This window comes from Oncorhynchus nerka, linkage group LG9b, assembly GCF_034236695.1.
Source record: "Oncorhynchus nerka isolate Pitt River linkage group LG9b, Oner_Uvic_2.0, whole genome shotgun sequence".
Taxonomy (NCBI): domain Eukaryota; kingdom Metazoa; phylum Chordata; class Actinopteri; order Salmoniformes; family Salmonidae; genus Oncorhynchus; species Oncorhynchus nerka.
The window spans coordinates 41,417,734-41,440,010 of record NC_088424.1 but is presented as its reverse complement, the minus strand read 5'-3'; the positions used below and the strand labels follow the sequence as shown (position 1 = coordinate 41,440,010).

General features: G+C 40.7%; 1 protein-coding gene across 1 annotated transcript in view; it reads right to left on the bottom strand.

Annotated features, from left to right (window-relative positions):
• Positions 1 to 21,479, bottom strand: part of LOC115117556 (uncharacterized) — a 36,428-nt gene extending 14,949 nt beyond the window's left edge. Inside the window, exons 1-17 of the mRNA XM_065013623.1 lie at positions 21,319 to 21,479; positions 20,933 to 21,057; positions 20,204 to 20,387; positions 19,701 to 19,780; positions 17,171 to 17,419; positions 16,939 to 16,968; positions 15,083 to 16,802; positions 13,707 to 13,787; positions 13,140 to 13,307; positions 11,938 to 11,994; positions 11,593 to 11,685; positions 11,183 to 11,248; positions 10,826 to 10,969; positions 10,341 to 10,496; positions 9,657 to 9,746; positions 6,883 to 7,217; positions 3,632 to 3,814 (exon numbers count right to left, since the gene is read on the bottom strand). Of these exons, the coding sequence (XP_064869695.1) occupies positions 3,632 to 3,814; positions 6,883 to 7,217; positions 9,657 to 9,746; positions 10,341 to 10,496; positions 10,826 to 10,969; positions 11,183 to 11,248; positions 11,593 to 11,685; positions 11,938 to 11,994; positions 13,140 to 13,307; positions 13,707 to 13,787; positions 15,083 to 16,802; positions 16,939 to 16,968; positions 17,171 to 17,419; positions 19,701 to 19,719 (3,391 nt within the window). The 5' untranslated portion in view covers positions 19,720 to 19,780; positions 20,204 to 20,387; positions 20,933 to 21,057; positions 21,319 to 21,479. The remainder of the gene's footprint in view (positions 1 to 3,631; positions 3,815 to 6,882; positions 7,218 to 9,656; positions 9,747 to 10,340; positions 10,497 to 10,825; positions 10,970 to 11,182; positions 11,249 to 11,592; positions 11,686 to 11,937; positions 11,995 to 13,139; positions 13,308 to 13,706; positions 13,788 to 15,082; positions 16,803 to 16,938; positions 16,969 to 17,170; positions 17,420 to 19,700; positions 19,781 to 20,203; positions 20,388 to 20,932; positions 21,058 to 21,318) is intronic.
• Positions 21,480 to 22,277: the final 798 nt, after the last annotated feature.

The window sequence follows — 22,277 nt, the reverse complement described above, 5'->3', positions numbered from 1 at the left end:
ACATATGAGAAGGGTATAGTAAAAATATGTAACCATTATTAAAGTGACTAGTGTTCCATTATTAAAGTGGCCAGTGATTCCATGTCTATGTATATGGTGCAGCAGCCTCTAAGGTGCAGGGTTACGTAACCGGGTGGAAGCCGCCTAGTGGTGGCTATTTAACAGTCTGATGGCCTTGAGATGGAAGCTGTTTTTCAGTCTCTTTAATGCACCTGTACTGACCTCGCCTTCAAATCAAATCAAATGTTATTGGTCACATACACAAGGTTAGCAGATGCTAATGTGAGTGTAGCGAAATGCTTGTGCTTCTAGTTCCCGACCATGCAGTAATATCTAACAAGTAATCTAAGAATTTCACAACAACTACCTTATACACACAAGTGTAAAGGAATGAATAAGAATATGTACATATAAATATTTGGATGAGCAATGGCCCATGCATACCCCACATGACATGTCACAAGAGGTCTCTTCACAGTCACCACGTCCAGAACAGACTATGGGAGGGACACAGTACTACATAGAGCCATGACTACATGGAACTCTATTCCACATCAAGTAACTGACTCAGGCAGTAAAATTAGATTTAAAAAACAGATAACAAAACACCTTATGGAACAGAGGGGACTGTGAAGCAACACAAACATAGGCACAGACACATACATACACACACGATAATATACACACGATAATATACACACGATAATATACACACGATAATATACACACGATAATACACACACGATAATATACACACGATAATATACACACGATAATATACACACGATAATACACACACGATAATATACACACGATAATATACACACGATAATATACACACGATAATATACACACGATAATATACACACGATAATATACACAGTATACATACACATGGATTTAGTATGTAGATATGTGGTAGTGGTGGAGTAAGGGCCTGAGGACACACAGTCTGTTGTGAAATCTGTGAATGTATTGTAATGTTTTAAAATTGTATAAACTGCCTTTATTTTTCTGGACCCCAGGAAGAGTAGTTGCTGCTTTGGCAGCAGCTAATGGGGATCCATAATAAATACAAATACACTACTGATACTCTCTGTTGTTATCATCTATGCATAGTCACTTTAATAACTCTATCTACATGTACATATTACCTCAACTAACCCGCACATTGACTCTGTACCGGTACCCCCTGTATATAGTCTCACTATTGTTATTTTACTGCTGCTCTTTAATTACTTGTTACTTTTAGTTCTTATTCTTAGCTATACATATTTGTTTTTACTGCATTGTTGGTTAGGGACTCTTAAGTAAGCATTTCAGTGTAAGGTCTACCTGTTGTATTCGGCACATGTGACTAATACCGTTTGATTTGATTTGTACTGTATATACGTATAAAGTGGGTAAAACAGTATGTAAACATTATTTAAGTTACCAGTGTTCAATGACTATGTACATAGGGCAGCAATCTCTAATGTGCAGGGTAGAGTATCGGGTGGTAGCCAGCTAGAACAGTGACTAAGGTTCAGGGTAGAGTATCGGGTGGTAGCCGGCTAGAACAGTGACTAAGGTTCAGGGTAGAGTATCGGGTGGTAGCCGGCTAGAACAGTGACTAAGGTTCAGGGTAGAGTATCGGGTGGTAGCCGGCTAGAACAGTGACTAAGGTTCAGGGTAGAGTATCGGGTGGTAGCCGGCTAGAACAGTGACTAAGGTTCAGGGTAGAGTATCGGGTGGTAGCCGGCTAGAACAGTGACTAAGGTTCAGGGTAGAGTATCGGGTGGTAGCCGGCTAGAACAGTGATTAAGGTTCAGGGTAGAGTATCTGGTGGTAGCCGGCTACAACGGTGACTAAGGTTCAGGGTAGAGTATCGGGTGGTAGCCGGCTAGAACAGTGATTAAGGTTCAGGGCAGGGTACAGGGTACAGGGCGGAGGCCGGCTAGTGGTGACTGTTCAACAGTCTGGTGGCCTGGAGATAGAAGCTGTTTCTCAGTCTCTCTGTCCCAGCTTTGATACACCTGTACGGTCTTCGCCTTCTAGATGTTAGGAGGGTTCACAGGTTCGGTGGCTGAGGTCCTTGATGATCTTCTCTTGGCCTTTATGTGACACCGGGTGCTATAGATGTCACGGAGAGCAGGCAGTGTGTCCCTGGTGATGTGTTCAGCTGATCACACCACCCTCTGGAGAGCCCTGCGGTTGCGAACGGTGCAATTGCCATACCAGGCGGTGATACAGCCCGACAGGATGCTCTCAACATTTCATCTGTCCAAGTTCATACAGGTCTTAGGCAAAAGCCTAGTTTCTTCAGCCTGCTGAGGTTGAAGAGGCACCATTGCACCTTCTTCACCATGCTGTCTGTGTGAAGGGACCATTTCAGGTTGTCAGTGATTTGCACGCCGAGGGACTTTAATCTTTTGAACCTCTCCACTGCAGCCCCGTCGACGTGGATGGGGTGTTCTCTCTACTTCCTCCTTTAGTCCCTAATCTGCTATCAGCTCCTTCCTTTTGTTGACGTTGAGGTTATTTTCCTGGTACTTCTCCCCACAAGTGCTCTCACCTCCCCCTGTAGGCTGTATCATTGTTGTTGGTAATCAGGCCTACCACTGTTGTGTCATCACCAAACTTGCTGATTGAGTTGGATACGTACATGGACAGCAGTCATGGGTGAAAAGGGAGTACAGAAGGGGGCTGAGAATGTACCCCTGTGTTTGCCTGTGTTGAGGATAAGCGTGGCAGAGGTGTTGTTGCCTACTTCACCACTTGGTTGGCCCGTCCGGAAGTCCATGACCCAGTTGCACAAGGAGGAGAATTACTGCATGTGGGCATTCCTGCATCTGCAGGAACCCCCCTTTATACTTATATTGGTCGATGTTTAAGCTAGGACAGGCAGGAGATGGGGGCGCTCCAGTATGTGGCTTTAATGCACAATAACGTTGGATGCCAGCTGCCGATAAACCCCACACAAGACGGGGCGGGGGCTACAATGGTAGCTAGCTAGCAATACAGCGTTAGACAGTGTCCTTCGCCCCTGCTTATCTGGCACTGTTTTCCCACAGTTCTGACGGTGAGGGCAGGTGTTCGGCAGGCAGGAGCGTAAGGACACTGTGTGCTAGCTTAGCCAGCTAGTCTTCCCAGTACACAGCAGGCGGGAGGCAGGGGCGACACCGTGTCCTAGCTAGCTAACTAGCAAGCTAAATGCATCATATGCATCATACAGGCCAGATTTCTGTATTTTGAAAGTTACAATCTTGATAACTTAATTGCTGACATGCAAAATGTTGTTGGACTATATCAACAATGGACTAATGAAAGAAATATAAACACTTTTAAAAAAAAAATGCTGTCAGAGTGCAGTATACCTACAGGACACTGCAATATAACTGCACTTCATGATGACAGAAGTGAGTGTTACGGGGTGATAGTCATTTAGTTCAGTTACCTTTGCTTTCTTGGGAACAGGAACAATATTGTACATCTTGAAGCAAGTGGGGCAACAGACTGGGATAGGGAGAGATTGAATATGTCTGTAAATTCTCTGGCCAGCCTGTCTGCACATGCTCTGAGGTCACAGTTTGGGATGCCATCTGAGCCGGAAGCCTTGCGAGGGTTAACACGCTTAAAATGATTTTCTCACGTCGAGAGCACACAGTGCTCACGAACGTCCGTGGCTCGATGATGTTTTCCTCGAAGCGGGCAAAGAAGGTGTTTAGTTCGTCCAGAGCGAGGCATCTGTTTTTGTAATCCGTGATTGTCTGGAGGCCCTGCCACATACATCTCATGTCTGAGCAGTTGAATTGCCACTCCACCTTGTCCCCGTCTAATAAATACATTTAATGTAGGACAACGTGACAAAAATAATCAATTTGACCTGTCGTATCATATGGTCTCATTATAATACAGAAAATGTTGGCTTTCTCAAAATAACAGTACACCATATTTTGCGTTGACTGCAGGCTACAGCTAGTAAAGCCAGACAACGGCATCTTCGAAAACGTTTGATACTTACCTCATGTAGTACATGTTGTTTTGAATCAGTAGGTTATTTATCTTCTCAAAAAATGTATGTTAATTTAACGTAAATAACTGGGATTAGGGTGGTCCACAAACAAAGTTTATTGGTTAATTATTTGTTCATTCAATACATCTACAACTCTTTTTTTTACTCTGTTTATTCAGTTGTACACACAAATCACACACAATTACAATGTAAACAACACAATGTAAAAAAATATACTCAATGATTTATTTAAAGTATAAAGACTTTAGACAAGTTATATACACACAAGGCAGAAGGGTACAAAGGTTAAAGGGTAATCTGTAGTTTAACACCCGGTCACTGTTCCTGTAATCAGCCGATTGGTGGGGTGGAGAAATGCAACCACTCACATTCACAGACAGTCATGACCACAAAGACTGACCATTAACTGGACCAAAATGTAAGTTTACAATGGTGTTTTTAAGAAAGGGAGCAAAATAAGCATACTTTTTAGGGTCTGACGGGGCAAGAGGCACAAGTTACATTCTTCAAGCATTGATGGACACACATCACCAATCTCAAGGCCTACCTCCACCACACACATAAAAACACCCCTCCAACCAGAAAGTCAGAGGTGGAATGTGGTGAGGTTGGACCCAGGTGTAGAGAAGAGACCAGATGAGGAATCAGTGGTTATGGATGAACCTAATACTTAACTGAGATACGGTAGCCGAAGGATCACGAAAACTCTCAGCAAACGCACACGGTAAACAATTCATAATTCATAATAGGACACACCTGAATGTCATTAATGTCTCCAGGACGGTCTCTGGCGCCCTCTGGTGACAGGTGGAACCATGACAAGAGGGAAGTCAAATACATATCCATTTTACATTTACATTTAAGTCATTTAGCAGACGCTCTTATCCAGAGCGACTTACATTTTGTTTTAATAAGAATGGCATCAGAAGGTGGACTGTTCATAGTAAGACCGGTATGGAGCCTAAAGTTTCATAAAACAGTATGGAGTTCCCACATGTACTCAATGTAATGTCTTATTTATAAGATGGGGGAACCACCATCTTTCGGTTCTGGAGTACTAGCCATCTAGCTGAAAGAGTGCTATAAAGATGGTTGCCTATGAGTAGTACTCCAAAAATGGCTGTAAGGGGAGACGGATCTATGACACTGCCATATCAGAGAAACATTTCAATGTTAATTCCAACCTGACAGTTTATGACAGTCCCAAAACATATGAAACAGTGTGATTCCGTTTTACATCAAACACAAGTAGGATCAAAATCTGAGAATATTCTTCCAAGTTTGGCCCCGGACTAGTGGATACACTGAACCACCTTGAATTGGATGAGGCTGTGTCTAGTGCTAAAAGAGGAAGATGGAATCCTGTGTAGCACAGATTACAATAGTCTTTAAAGGCAACAAAGATGGGTTCTGTAATTCATTAATGATTGCATATGTGTCTGAAATTGCACCCTTAGGAAGCTTGATTAACTCTCCATAGCTGTACTTGCAGGCCTAATGGGTAATCCAGGTGTGTTAGCTAACAAAGTATTTTCATCCACAAAATATTCCTGACAGATTCACAAGACTATAGCATTGGAATGGTGTGATGCTGCCAGGGGCGTAACCAACATAAAGACCAAATAAAATAACAAATAATTAACTAGGCAACTCAGTTAAGAACAAATTCTTATTTACAATGACAGCCTACCCTGCACAACACTGGGCTAATTGTGCTCCACCCTATCACGACCAGATGTGATGCACCCTGGATTCAAACTGCACTCTTGCACTGAGATGCAGTGTCTTAGACCACTGCACCACTTGGGAGCCCAAAGGAGGAGAAGAGAGAATTGACTCCTGTGGCCTACATTTAATAATAACACTACGTGCCATTTAGCATACAATTTTATCCAAAGCAATTTACAGTCACGCATACATTTAACTTTCGGGTGGTCGTGGGAATCAAACCCACTGTCCTAGCACTGCAAGCTCCAAGCTCTACCAACTGAGCGACAGAGGAACACAAGCGGAAACCCAGGGAATATGAGAGGTTCAGAGAAATGCTGCTTGTCTCCTGCACTTATACTCACAGAATCAGATTCAGAATCACAACCACCTTTACTCACCAAGCACATTTACATATACCAGGGATTTGACCTGGTGAAATGGTGCTGACAATTCAATAAACAGACCGAATGTAGAAATAATAATGTACACAAACAGTATACACACAACATAAACATATATAGTATGAACAATTACATGTAATAATGTATTTAATTAGACAATAATAATATCAATAATAAACATAAGTATGGTGGTAATAAATGCATGGGGGTAAAATATATTACAATGAAGGAAGTACTGCAGTGGAAAGTTCAAATTGGCATGTTTAGTGGTGCATATAATACAGAAATGTACATATAATATTTAACAATAGAGCATATTACATTGTTTATGGTATGAACCATTCCCATAAAGACTCCAATGCAGGTAAGATCTGTTCAGTTCAGTTCATTTGACTTAATCTTGTAGTCTTTCTAAAGTTACATTTTGAAATTATCACCCCAAAAACATTTCCAGTATGTATAGTTAGTATCAGTCCAAATCTAAGTGGTATCAGGATCAAAGGCATGTCTCTTTACTCTTGTCTTTGTCCTCCGTCTCTTGTTATATTTCTTATACCATCTCTGTTGTCTTTGTCCTCTTGTTATATTTCTTATACCATCTCTGTTGTCTTTGTCCTCTTGTTATATTTCTTATACCATCTCTGTTGTCTTTGTCCTCTTGTTATATTTCTTATACCATCTCTGTTGTCTTTGTCCTCTTGTTATATTTCTTATACCATCCCTGTTGTCTTCATCATGGTCACTATCCAACCATACAACACCCTTTACACTTTATATCATCTCTAGGCCTATTGCTTTCTTTCCCATTCCACATGTCATCACTATCGTTTTCGTTCCCATTCCACGTGTCATAAATATGGAGTTTGTTCCCATTCCACATGTCATCAATATTGGTTTCGTTCCCATTCCACATGTCATCAATATTGATTTCGTTCCCATTCCACGTGTCATCAATACCGCTTTCCTTCCCATGCCTTAACACAATCTCTATGAATGATTCTCCATGTAGAGCGAGTAAAACGTTGTCATTACAACTGAGCCGCTTGTCCTTCTCCTCAGAGCACTGGTCAGCAAGCTTCCTGCATCTCCTCCTGCAGAGGTAAGGGATGATTAACACTTGAAAAGATCTAGTGGCACACCTATTATTAACTTCAGTTGATTCATTGGTTTATTCAAGCCTCAAATAACTGATACGTAAGAGATAATCAACGAGGGGCTATGCATTCTATGGAAAATAAGGGAACGACGTGGAAGGTGTGTTAGACAACGCGCTAGCGAAGTGGACTGACCTTCCACGCAGTGTTGCCAACTTCTCAGTAAGGTAAGTAGCTATTGGCTGTCCTAAAAGTTGCTAGGAGTTGCTATAAATGACGTCATTGCCTAATTTGCATAATCGGTCGTGTGCATGAAATTGTGATGGACGCTGTAGGAGAGAGGAATAATGTCGTGGGAGAGACAAAAAGTGAGTAAAAAACACCCTAAATATGATTAGAACTACAAATGAACTTTCTTCTGTTGATTCTTGTTTTTTTATGTCACAATTCCAACCCTCCTCCTTTATCCTGGCTTGGGACTGGCAAAACTGACCCAAAAGAGACACACTGGCGAAGTTACTTCGTTTTTATTTATTTTTTTGTTTAGTTTTCTTAATTTGGTTTGGTTTTTAACCTCATGGTCCACTTAGTAGCCTAAAACAAGTCACAGTAAAACATGAACATTTTTAAATATTACATTTTTTACATTTTTTTTGTATACAATCTACATTAACAATCTAAATGGACCAAAAAGAGACAATATAAAAAACGGTCAATGGTGAGAAAATTATGGTAACTAGTCTGTCCCTAATTCAGGTTAATTGTTTTCTTTTGTGTAAGCCAGGGCGGGATCGATTCATTTGCAGTCCGATTCATTTGCAGTCCGGACGTGGAGGGGTGAACATCTCCTGCTCTGACTGCAGCTGGGAGGGACTGCTGTGCGAGGACTGGGCCGCCTGTGAGTGCTTTGGGACAGGGGTGGGGCCCACGGCAGCACCCGCTGCTCGTTTAGAAGAGTAAGAATGATACGTGCTTTCACGTCAGAGTCTCCAAAAGTCTCCAATAACACCAGAAAAAGTCGCTAGATTTGTTGCAAGACCCTTTTTTGAAAATGTGTCGCTTAGAGGGGTCTGAAAACTCGCTAAATATAGCGACAACGTCGCTAAGTTGGCAACACTGCTTCCACAGAGTTGCATTACTTTCTAGAGCCCCGATTCGATTATCCCTTTTATACCACGGCTATAATTGAACACATTTTCCGCTAGACATTTGTTCATTTGCTGGTAAAAATGTGTTCATCATCAACTGAAGTACAGTAGCTTGCAAGTTCACTAGATAGCTAAAGTAGTTGCCGTGGTAACCAAACAGACTTGCTAGTTTAGCTAACCAAACCACCAGTCCTGGCTTGACATTATGAAAATCAAATTCAACAAATGCCAATAATGTTTCCAATTCGACTTTTGCTTTCAAAAGCAGCTCAAAAATAGAACATGTAAGAATGAACTATAGACATTGAATTCTACCGTGCATTATAGGGAATTATCCAATGGGTGGGTCTAAAACTGAATGCTGATTGGTCAAATCCGTATTCCAGCCGGTGTCTATTCCACAAAATCCCACCGGCTAAATCTATTATTTTAACATGTATTTTTACTCTGTTCCATCTGACTGCACAATCCACTGTCTCATCAGCCCAGCCAGGCAATTTATCAACTTGATCTCCACTATAAAAATTATATGCAGCTAGTTTGCTGTCTTTCCAGCTTCAGTTTTAAGTGATTGTGTTAGCTGTGTTGTTGGCTAGCTCCTCTGAACAACAGTGTCCTGACAAGAAAGCATATGTTCTATGCCAGGCGAAAGCACGTATCATTAGCTCATTGTTAGGGATGTATTCAAAATAAATGTCACTAGAAAACAACTCAAACAAACGCAAATGCAGCTAATTTGCTGTTATTCTGGCTGCACTGTTCGACGTGACTGTAAGTTAGCTGTAGCTGGCTAGCTAGCAAGCAAGGGATAATAATGTTGCCAGCCAGTATGGCAATGGAAAATGTAGAACGAACGACTAGGTTGCGTCCATAGATACAGAACAAAAAGACTTAACGACTGGGTCGTGTCTCTGGCAAACGAACGAATGACCAGGCGGCTTGGGTAGCAACCCTAGATTTGACTCGGGACTAAATCTTGAGGAAGGATGAAATAGTATGAATTAATCAATAAAAAAAATGTTTTTAATGAAAATATGTAAATTATTATTTGGTAACCAGTTGTAAAAAAGTTATAATGACCGAGAATCTGGTGTTTGAAGGATATATATTGCACAGTTTGCCGGCCTTCAACAAAACAACACCCATGCCAATATATCCTCCAAACACCGGCTTCTTGGGCCACATCACTTAAATAATGCACACCCTAGAATGCCCTTCAAGCCAATCAGAAACAAGTATTCATCAATGCCATGGTATAAAATATAATATACAGTAAGTACGTCCATACCCCAAGAGAAGTAACTGGCAATCTGGGCGCCTCTTTGATTCACGTAAGCATTGTATTCCTTCCTCCAATAAGAAACCGTTTACTTGAAGGCTAAGAGAGAAAGAGAATAGAGTATTCATGAGTGGAACAGTAACACTGAAACAAATATAAGAACACAGACAATGATAGTATTGTAGGTTGGACTCACATTATGTCCTTCAGGTTGGAACAGGCCTGGCTGAGACTGACAACACTGATAATATACTAGGTTGGACTCACATTATGTCCTTCAGGTTGGAACAGGCCTCGCTGAGACTGACTACACTGATAATATAGTAGATTGGACTCACATTATGTCCTTCAGGTTGGAACAGGCCTGGCTGAGACTGACAACACTGATAATATAGTAGGTTGGACTCACATTATGTCCTTCAGGTTGGAACAGGCCTGGCTGAGACTGACTACACTGATAATATAGTAGGTTGGACTCACATTATGTCCTTCAGGTTGGAACAGGCCTGGCTGAGACTGACTACACTGATAATATAGTAGGTTGGACTCACATTATGTCCTTCAGGTTGGAACAGGCCTGGCTGAGACTAACTACACTGATAATATAGTAGGTTGGACTCACATTATGTCCTTCAGGTTGGAACAGGCCTGGCTGAGACTGACTACACTGATAATATAGTAGGTTGGACTCACATTATGTCCTTCAGGTTGGAACAGGCCTGGCTCAGACGGATTACACTGGCAGCACACCTCTCTGTCAAGCTGCTCACCAACAGAACGATTTCACCCAGAGAGGTTTGAGAGTGTAGCAGCGAGATCAGTTCATCAGCATGCTCATCCCACTCTGGCCTGGTAGAGGTCATTCATGTGACACAAACATAGACACAGACACCATTAAAATCTTTTGACATGTTTGTTTGTGTGCAGATATGTAATAGTTTGGCCGGGATTCAATCCGAGGTGTGTTATAGAGCAGAGCACTAGACAGCATCGTTTTCAAAACAATTTCACTACCATTGGCAGAGACCGCATTCATAATAAACACTGCAGATGTTGGCTCAAGTGTAAATGACCTTTAAGGCTCATTGTCAGCTGTCCAGTGTGCTTCTCTATAACCGTGTGTGTGTGTGTGTGTGTGTGTGTGTGTTGAGATTTAAATTGAAGACAGTAGTCTTTACTTATGCTTCAGAGTTTGACGTAGCTGTTGGATGCGTCTCCAGTCAAATACATCATCGCCATATAGGGACATCTCAATGCTGCTGAGTGCTGACTGTTGACCTTCACGCTCTACGCCGCATCTGAGAGGCCTGTCTATGTGTAACCTGTACACATGAATGTATACCAATGAATGTTTATTCACTGTCTGGCTACAGTATGTTGAGCAAAGTTAATCACTATATGGCAGCAAGTCACATAAATTATATGAAATGCAATTAAACATAAAAACAAAATAATCACGTGAGAGTTTCAAGGTTCAATTTGAGATTCTCAAAATATGGAATATTTAGGAAGTATAATTTATTAGTCTCCCTTACGTTAACCTACAATCGTTTGTAGGGTAGAGGAATGGGCGCTCGTCATCCACACGCCTCACTCTCAACCTGTCATCAGGAGCAAAAAAAATCTTTCACTGTACTACTCCAAACCTTATATGAGGAAGATAAACTGTAGTTTATTTGTGATATAATATTACTTACTTAGTGATGTCATAGATAAACTAGAGTTCAACAAGTACAATAATTTCTTAACTACAGCTACAGGATCAAAATGTGTTCGCTCACTGAGTTGAAACCTAAGCATTAGCATGGGAAGTCTTCAGCTCTCAGAAAGGGTTCCTCATCACTTGAGTGCTTCAACAAATCATCTCCATAACACGTACAATAAATAAAGATATCCGCTGTGAAATGTGTGATTTGTGGTATGAGAGATGTGAAATTATACTTACTTCACTCCAGTCAAACTGTAGCCAGATGTTCTGATAGAGTCACAGATCATTTTCATCTCTGGCACTTTTAACCAAAGAACAATTTGGGGAGCTCTTCAAAAACAAGAGATAAAAAAATATATATATTGAATGAATAATTTAATTGACAAGATGCGTACTGTGAACACCAGATACAACACAGAAAATGACTTTCACAAACAAAACCTCTTCATCCACTCGAGGCAGTTATTCAAATATGAACTTTTTAGAAATCTGTACAACTGTTAGTCAAATTCAATCAAATACACATTTCTACATTCATTTCAACTGAAAACCAAAATACAATTAATATTAAAAGATACTCACCTCACTCCATCTTTCTGTAGCTGGACACTCAATCCAACATTCCTACAATTATGAAGCCTGAGGAAACGGTGATAAGTCATATTCTTGACAATTTAATATGCAGTATTATTGTGGAAATTATGTATTGTTCAATTTTGGTAACACTTCCCATAAATAATCTCCATTAATATCCTCATAATGCATTAAGCACATTTATAATGCCTTATGATCAATGCATAAAGCATTGTGATGCATGACATACAGTAGTTGCTAATAACTGCTTACAAACATCTACCATAGGACTACATTTCAATGACACGTTAGTCATTTAGCAGAAGCTCTTATCCAGAGCCACTGACAGCTAGTACATTCACACTAGTTGCGACAACCACATATCACATGTCAGAGTAGGTAAAACTTGCAAGGCAAGTGCAAGTTTTTCCATAGGTTTACAAATGCTTTCATAAGAATGACCACGTTCATATAGCATTATGATCAAGGCTGTATAATGTCTTATGAAGCAAAGTGTGGAAAAGCTCAACCAGAAAGGAAATATTGCATTATACAGTACATGCTCATTCAGGGCTGGGCTGTATTGTCAACAGATCTTCAGTTTCTGGTTAATTTCTTGCATGGAATAGCCTTCATTTCTCAGAACAAGAATAGACTGACGAGTTTCAGAAGAATGTATTTTGTTTCTGGCCATTTTGAGCCTGTAATCGAACACACAAATGCTGATGCTCCAGATACTCAACTAGTCTAAAGACGACCCATTTTTTTTGCTTCTTTAATCAGAACAACAGTTTTCAGCTGTGCTAACAATGATTGCAAAAGGGTTTTCTAATGATCAATCAGCCTTTTAAAATGATAAACTTGGATTGCTAACACAACGTGCCATTGGAACACAGGAGTGATGATTGCTGATAATGCGCCTCTGTACGCTTATGTAGATATTCCATAAAAAATCTGCCGTTTCCAGCTACAATAGTAATTTACAACATTAACAATGTCTACACTGTATTTCTGATCAATTTGATGTTATTTTAATGGGCAAAAAATGTGCTTTTCTTTCAAAAACAAGGACATTTCTAAGTGACCCAAAACTTTTGATCGGTAGCGTGAGGCATTCTGCTGCCTGCTGTTTTCAAAGACAATCAATTCAATTTAATATCGTATGATATATAATCAGTTGATTGGGAGCTAAAATTAAAGTTCAGACTTACTTTATCAGATCCAAGTCTCCATGTGCCTTATTGATGAGGGACATGAATTTGTCAGCTGTATTGCTGGTGATGGACTTCACTCCAATTTGAACTTTTCTGGTTTTGTGTTTAGTGAGACAAACAAGCAAGTCCTGTACTTTCTCATCAGAGAAGTTGGTGTTACGCAGACTGAAATATACAGAAAAATTGGAGTTAGGCAAAGAAAACACAATTTTCAAAGAGAGAAACATAAACAGTCCCTCTAAAAACATGCAGAGTAACAGAAACATGAATAGTAAATGTAATATTTCTTTATCAAACACATATATGAATCTGGTTATCAAACTTAATGAAGGATATTTGAAGGTTTGTGTGAACCATCACTAATAACAGACTAGTGTGGTTTGAATAATGTTGTTTCAAAGTAGTAGACTGATGGTAGAAAAGTTATCGAGAAATGATTATTCATATAATTGGTATGAATTGGTCTGAAGTTGTTGATGTAGAGATGCAGTAAATTAAAATGGAAAACTGTTTGTTTATGGTGAATAAGGTTTGATATTACAGTAAAGATCATGTGATTCTTACTCCAGCTCCAAACTCTTTCCTTCTCCCAGCGCTGTCAACAGACCATCTAAATCATCTTCAGCTAGGTCGTCCACCTGCAACCTACAAACAGTATCCAAAAAAAACATGAAGTGACTGATATGTCAGAAAGAATTAATCGAAGAGTTAAAATTGTAAAAAAAAAATATATATATATATAAAACAGGTTGTTTGAATCCTGGATGCTGATTGGTTGATAGCAGGGAATTATTCACATTAATTCCCACAAAATGCCATGATGCCTTAATTCCATTTAAAGTATCAATGTGCATCCACTTTCCTGTAGCCCAGACAGGCATTCATAAACTTAATCCCCCCCAGGAAAACGTTTCTAGACATCATTTCCACATGCTTCTTGCCTGGTTTGGTACAGCTGGGGTTAATAACATAAGCCTTGCTGTGTGCCTAACCAACACGTTGCATTTATTTGTTACCTCCCCCGTGCAATACATATGAGCGTGACGAGACTGACAGCTTCTCGGAGCCAGGTTAATTAATTTATCTGCATCATTATAATGGATAAATCCAAATCAATTGCAATACTGAAACAAAGGTAAAACAAATGAAAATGCACATAGTTTGTTGTCATTTCAGCTGCTTGATGTGATCGTGTGTATGCTAGCTAGCTAACTAAAGCTAAAGAGAAGTAACACTTGATGTGATCGTGTGTATGCTAGCTAGCTAGCTAAAGCTAAGGAGAAGTAACACTTGATGTGATCGTGTGTATGCTAGCTAGCTAGCAAGCTAAAGCTAAGGAGAAGTAACACTTGATGTGATCGTGTGTATGCTAGCTAGCTAAAGCTAAGGAGAAGTAACACTTGATGTGATCGTGTGTATGCTAGCTAGCTAGCTAAAGCTAAGGAGAAGTAACACTTGATGTGATCGTGTGTATGCTAGCTAGCTAGCTAAAGCTAAGGAGAAGTAACACTTGATGTGATCGTGTGTATGCTAGCTAGCTAGCTAAAGCTAAGGAGAAGTAACACTTGCCTAGCAATCTTCCATGACTATATTATTAACTTGGCAATCAGCTGGATTTTGCCTATTTATAAATGATTTATTAAATAATTATATATTTAAGTTCATGTCTCATCATCATTAAACCTGTGCTAGCTAGCTAGATGCCATTGATTTTGGCTTCGCCCTCGGGCCGAAGAACATCCCTTGGGTCGGGAGTTATCACACGATAATCCCTGGGTTCTCATGGTTTATTACTTAAATATCCATTATGGAAATGATCTCCCTTGGCTCCATTGAGGAGCTTGCAGGAGAAACTGAGCATAATGCAGTTTACATTATTTATTCAAAATCATTGGTAAAAATAGGCTATCTACATTAAAGGGACAAGCAACAATACTCACACAAGAGCTTTACATTTCTGCAACGCTGGCAGAAGGATTTTCATGTTCTCTGCAGTTAAATTGCACCCACTCAGTTCAAGACATTCGATAGACTTGCAATGCTGAAGACAATACATCAACACCCAACAGTCTGTTTTCTTCAGAGGACTTCCTGACATATTAATGTCTGTGTATGTTTCCATGGCTTCTTTAACAAAATCATCTGCATGGAGCTCATATAGACAATGAAATGTGAAAAGCTGCATTGTACGTCTAACGATTTGATCCTCCTTTCCTTTTTCAATGACTTCCAGAATAAAATGTTTGAGCTGGGTCCAGATTCCTTGAGAACAAGAGATGTGTTTTTCCTCCAGTCGTTTTGCAACTTCCTTGTTTAAGATGCCAAAGAGAAATTGAACAATGGGCAGGAGGTGAAAGTGTAGCAGTCCATGTCGAACCTTAGAAAGTAGCTCTCTAACTTTCTCCTGAGCTTCCTCATCACCCAGTAACATGTATGAGAGGGCTGTGAAAAACTCCTGGAAGTAGAGGTGCATGAACCTGTACATAGTAGTCTGACTTACTCTCTTCTTTTGGAGAAACATACACAAGAAGGGGACTTTGGAAGGATCTGACACTGTCTGTGACACACTATCATGGTCAAATAACACCTGCTGCTCTTCCATTCCCTTTTCTGCCAGCTTGCCTAGTCCTTGGAGGATAGTAAGAGCTGACTGACCCAAATCCTGACAGTGGTGCTTCAACAGAGTGTCAACAAATTCAACAAAGATGGAGGTGGTGGTCTCCAGCGATTGTATCATCTCTGTGCCTTCATCAAACTGCTCCCTATAAACTGTGCAAATGATCCAGCAGATGACTGGAATGAAACATGCGGTGAAAAGGGTTTCATTTTTTCTCACAGCGTCATAGGCTTGCTGTGAGTGTTGCTTCTTCTTGAAGAATCTATTGAAGTATTCCTCCACCCCCTCTTTAGAAAAGCCCAATATCTCAGCGTATCTCACTGGATGTTTGACCACTTCTTTTAGTTTGACCAACGCTGTGGACCTGGTGGTAACAAGCAGAAAGGACTCGTGCAAGATCTGTTTCCGTATCAGGCCACTCAGTGTCACTTCGGGGGAGCATTGTGTCCACGGGTCCCTGGGAAGGGAGTCTTTAGGTACATCAAGTGAGAATTTGAGTTCATCAAAGCCGTCTACCAGGAAGAGAACCCTCTCAGGAGACTGGTGAAGGACCTGCTTTATCATTGATGATGAACTCTGATCGTAGTCAAGCAGATCCATCAGACTTTTTCTCCCAGTGGCCTGGTTCAGTTCTTTGCACTTCAGGTGAAAAACAAAGTCAAATCGGTCTTCGTAAAGTCTTCCAAAGGCCCAGTCAGACATGATCTTCTGACTGGTAAATGACTTGCCAGTTCCAGAGTGGCCCTGCAGTATCACTGTTCTCTGAATGTCTCCGTGCTCGTCTGGATCAAACAGCCGCTCCACTTTGGTACTCTTGTAGGTCTCGCTGTCCCTCTGGTCCATGACTTGATAAAAGTTCTGTCCTCTGGAGCGGATCTCCTCCTCTCTCTCTCTCTGCTGACGGTGTTTCTGGATGATTAGGGGCTCAGTGTAGCGATCATCTAGCTTCACATGTTCTCCAGGGAGAGAGTTGTACTCCTGCACTGTGGCATATTCACCTCTGATGAATTCCTTGTACTTTAGGGTTGCTGTGCTTTTGTTCGCTACATGTTGATACGATAACAGAAAGTTAATTCATAATTTTACACATTTTCCTGTTGAAAACAAACAATGTTTAAATCCTATTATTTGAATCATATTAATGTTGTTATTTAAATAGGTGGAAGAGACATGGCTTACCTTGTTGAGCTCCTTGTTTGATGTGGAATTCTATGTAAATTATACAAATAATGAATAAATACCTCACATTAAAGTGTTATTACAGTACAAGTTTTCACACAAGATATTGTTGTGGCAGACTCTGACTACAACCTAATAATCCATTGAAAATGTTAAAACACAACAGTCAGTTTCACCTTTTCCTCTACAAACTGTCTCTCAAGATTACATGTCTGTGTACATCTTCACTCACCCAAATCCTGGACCAGATTAGGTTCATTCTCCCTCAGTATGGAGAGAAAGGCAGATTTCACTTTGTTTCCTCCAGACTGGAGGGCTTTAAAGAGCTCCCTCATTTTGTCCTCATCAGTTCTGGCAGCACTGATGTTGGAGTACATCTCTTTATGAATCATGCCTTCAGAGAGCAGCTCATCAGCTATAGGCATCACCATGGTGACCCTCTGAATGAGCTGGGACCTGTGTTCATCCACCAACTCAGCATCTATGGAGGGCACAGGTTAAACTTCATTATTATCAAGAATATACAAATTATTTACACTTTAACTGGCACAGCAAGAAGAATAAAAAATATCTGGATTTTTTTTCTTTCTGCAAAATATCTGGATTTAGTCTCAGTAAATGAATTTTTGTCACCATTGCTTTGATAGATAATGCATTGCAAGCAACTCAACCACGATGCATCTCAACCAGCCAGATTGAGTTGACCAATTAGAGTATACACATTTTGGATTGGAATTAGCATAGACTTTTTAAATCTAAAAAAGTACTTTTTCTTCTTCATTTACTGTACCTTTAATGGAAGATAGGATACATGAGGATGGATATCACATGTGATACATTTGTGTGTCAAAATATAAATATTCAAATGCATATAAATTAATGCAGTTACAGTTTATATGCTTAAAATACAAGTACAATTACATGTACTGAATGTACTGAATGATATTGTGAAACACATTGAAGATAACAGACAGACAGCAACTAATTATATGGATTTGAAAGGATTTTTGTATTTGCACAGACAAAAATAATCCCATAACAATATTTCTCCATAGTCCATTATCACTAGCTTTGACTTAATAGCATTCCTTTAATGGACCACTCACCTGCCCGGTAGAGCATATTTTTAAGAGTTCCTAAAATTGTAAAACAACATATTAGTAGCTTAATCAATCTTAAATTAGGTGTTTGAGGTCAACAACATTTTACAAACTTGCAATTTCCCATTTCATACAATATGCCAAATAAAATGTATATGTTTCATTTAATTTGAAATTTGTTTAAAATAACCGTCGGATCGAACTGCCTGTTAAAAAGGTCCTAAATGGCACATGTCATCTTGTTTGATTATCATCTTGGTTACATGAGTAGGTTACATGCATGTCCCTTGCAAAAAAATGATTAGGGAAGAATGCAGCATCATAATTCTGCTCAGTTCAATAGCTGACCACAAGATGGTACTGTAGGCTACTACTTTGACATGTCACAGTTAGGAGACCCAATAAACACAATCAAGTGGTACGGTATAATAAACAGCAGACTACACAAGTTTTTCTGCTAGTAGTTGGTAGAGTTTGGTATTTGAGGGTTTTGGCGTGGGTGATAGTTGTGGATCGGGGTTGGACTTAACCTGCTGGCAGGGCCAACCCCCCCAAGGTTGTGCTGGCACTTCTGCTGGTGGGGGCAGCTTCAGGTAGTGAACCAAGGTTTAGATGGACCCAGGACATCACTGAGGACTATGTCAGGACCTATTTACCGGGCTTCTACACCTGCATTGCTTTCTGTTTGGGGTTTTAGGCTGAGTTTTTGTACAGCACTTTGAGATATCAGCTGATGTACGAAGGGCTATATAAATAAATTTGATTTGATTTACAGCACTTTGAGATATCAGCTGATGTACGAAGGGCTATATAAATAAATTTGATTTGATGATTTTGATTTACGACGTTCTCATGACTTTCCTTTTAACTAGTCCTGAAGTCGTCACGTGATTGTCCCAAGGGAACATTCTCTCTGGGCCCTTTGTGTAATTCCTGGTTTCAGGACCTTCTTGGGTCCAGGGGACGATGACACAACGTCCCAACCATGACACAATGCCCCAACCATGACACAATGCCCCAACCATGACACAATGTCCCAACCATGACACAATGTCCCAACCATGACACAAGAATGTCCTAAAATCTTCCCAGAGTACGTCCCAGGGACAAAGTGGGAACTAGACAAAACCTCCAGGGGACCATGACACAATGTCCTAAGCATGTTCAGGGGACCATGACACAACAATCCAAAAAAGTCCAAAAAACATCCCCGGGACAAACCGGGAACTAGATAAAACCTCCAGGGTCCATGACACAACGAAGAACATCCTAAAAACTTCCGTGGACATCCCAACGTCCCAAAAAGGTTTTTAAAACATTTTCATGGATGTCCCCGGAACTATCTGGGAACTAGACAAAACCTCCAAGGGACCATGACACAACGTCCCAAGAACATCCTAAAAACATTCTCGGGGACGTCCCCGGGACCAACCGGGAACTAGACAAATCTTCTAGGAGACCATGACACAACGTCCTGATGACTTTAGGAGACCATTTTGTGATGTCCCGGGGACGTCCTAACGACTCGTTGTTTGCAGGGAAGCTTAAAGCTCTCTTCCCGAAACTCTGTTATAAACTACATATAACCTCAGGATTGACTGGAGCTTTAGAAGTGTATGAGTATAGTTCTGTATAGTCTCACCATATCCAAGTCTAACTTACTGTAATCAGACGACTCCATTTTGCTCTCAGGAAAGGTCACACCTCAGCACGAAGTCATCTGTCTCTTCACTGGTTGTCTACTAGGGAAACAATCAGTAAGGTACTGCAATGATATGCCCATGCAATAGATCAAATCAAATGTATTTATAAAGCCCTCCTTACATCAGCTGATGTCACAAAGTGCTGTACAGAAACCCAGCCTAAAACCCCAAACAGCAAGCAATGCAGGTGTAGAAGCATGGTGGCTAGGATAAACTCCCTAGAAAGGCCAGAACTTAAGAAGAAACCTAGAGAGGAACCAGGCTATGAGGGGTGGCCAGTCCTCTTCTGGCTGTGCCAGGTGGAGATTATAACAGAACATGGTCAAGATGTTCAAATGTTCATATATGACCAACAGGGTCAAATAATAATAATCACAGTGCTTGTCGAGGGTGCAACAGGTCAGCACCTCAGGAGTAAATGTCAGTTGACTTTTCATAGCCGATCATTAAGAGTATCTCTACCTCTCCTGCTGTCTCTAGACAGTTAAAAACAGCAGGTCTGGGACAGGTAGCACATCCGGTGAACAGGTCAGGGTTCCATAGCCACAGGCAGAACAGTTGAAACTGGAGCAGCTGCACGACCAGGTGGACTGGGGATAGCAAGGAGTCATCAGGCCAGGTAGTCCTGAGGCATGGTCCTAGGGTCCTTCGAGAGAGAGCGAGAGAAAGAAAGAAAGAAAGAAAGAAAGAAAGAAAGAGAGAGAGAAAAGAGAGAGAGCATACTTAAATTCACACAAGACAAGGATAAGACAGGAGAAGTACTCCAGATATAATAGACTGACCCTATCCCCCCGACATAAACTATTGCAGCATAAATACTGGAAGCTGAGACAGGAGGGGTCGGGAGACATTGTGGCCCCGTCCGACGATACCCTGTATATTAGATAACACGTATATTTGGAGTATAGGAGTATTTGACAGTTAAGAATTAAGAAATACAAAAGGAGGACCAAGGAACTTTTAATAAAATTAAAATGCCTTCATTGGTATGTTCAATGGAGAAAAAATATCCATGCAAGACGTTTTGAAATGTTCCATTTAACAAGCTGTAACAATAAAAGCGTTTTAATTATATGAAGTATGTTATTAGACGACCAATTAACCAAAGACACCTATTTACAAAGATCTACTGTATCATAGCAGCACTTCCTTACCTTCTTTTCAACAATATATTAAAACTAGTTCACTTACTTCAGGTTGAAATGTCTGTTTTTCTTTGACTCTTTGTGGCCCACATGCTCAATGTCAGTCCAGTTTCTTTTGTCCCAGTTTTCTACAGGAGGCACACCTTAAGGGCTTATTGGACTTTACCCTACCTGAAAAATCACACATTCCGTTTGCAATTCTATCATGTCCTAACCTGTTTCCAATACATTTTAACTGTAGTAAAAAAATAAACATGCTCTAAAATGTACTCCAAGCTAGCTTTTTCATGTTTATGAAAGCTGGAGTGGGATGCGTTTTAACATGTTACAATCTGATTACAATTCAAATACATCACAATAAAAAGAGTTGGTGTGTAATTCTTGTACATCCAACGCATTTTTAAACATGTACATTTCTAGTAGGCTACTCACCCCTCATAAACAAAGTTGAAGGTGCGGTGTGAAAATGTAGTTTTCTGATCTTTATGAATCAGACAGACAGACATTTCAAAACTTCAGTGATGTTCCTTTAGGGGTTCAGTTCACACTGAAGGTTGGAGAGCTGTGTTCCTTCCATAGCTGATGCAACATGATCCAAGATGGCAGCTGTAGCCTACATGAGCCTGATTTCTTTATAATAGCTCTCCTTGGTTGTGGAAATATGCCCTCTTGTGGATGAGAGATGTTATGTCCATACGTCTTACTTTAATACTTTCCATTGAGTCGATAACTGAACTGAAGTGTCTGGCTATAGTTTAGTCAGTGTGTAATGAACTGTCTGTATATAGCTTAGTCAGAGTGTACTTGTCCATGGAGTCCCCAGGCAGAGCGACGGGGAGATAGAGGTTTTCTTTCCTGTTCTCTGATATATTGTAGACCACTCTGTCCTTCAAGTACTCTGGCAGGTTTGGGTACTTATACACTTCCTGGAAATCAGGCACGTGCAGCAACTTGGAACAAGAACATACTGTAATGACCTGACTAGATCATAAATTAACAATTGTCCAGACAGAGGCTTGAGTTTGCGAATTGACGGTTTATTGAACCAACTTTACACAGGCTACTGTTTGGGCCGTAGCACACGCCAAATAGATGACAGATAACCCACAAGCCAATCGTGACCTTCTCTTGTGAAGCCCAGACGTAAGAGAGAGAGAACAAAGGCTGAACCTGGTCTTAACTTCCAATGCCCAACCCCCCTCCACGCCACTCCGCCAACCACCAGGATGCCCGGCATCAGAACATTCCAGGCATTCCCGTGATTGGCAGATAGCAGGTTGATTGACATGTCGGACCCCGCGAACACCGGGTACTGGTCAGTACAACACAACCACCTCCTAGCCTAGCACATAACACACAGCTGTCTGTGCGGGTCGCTACACAGCCCCCCA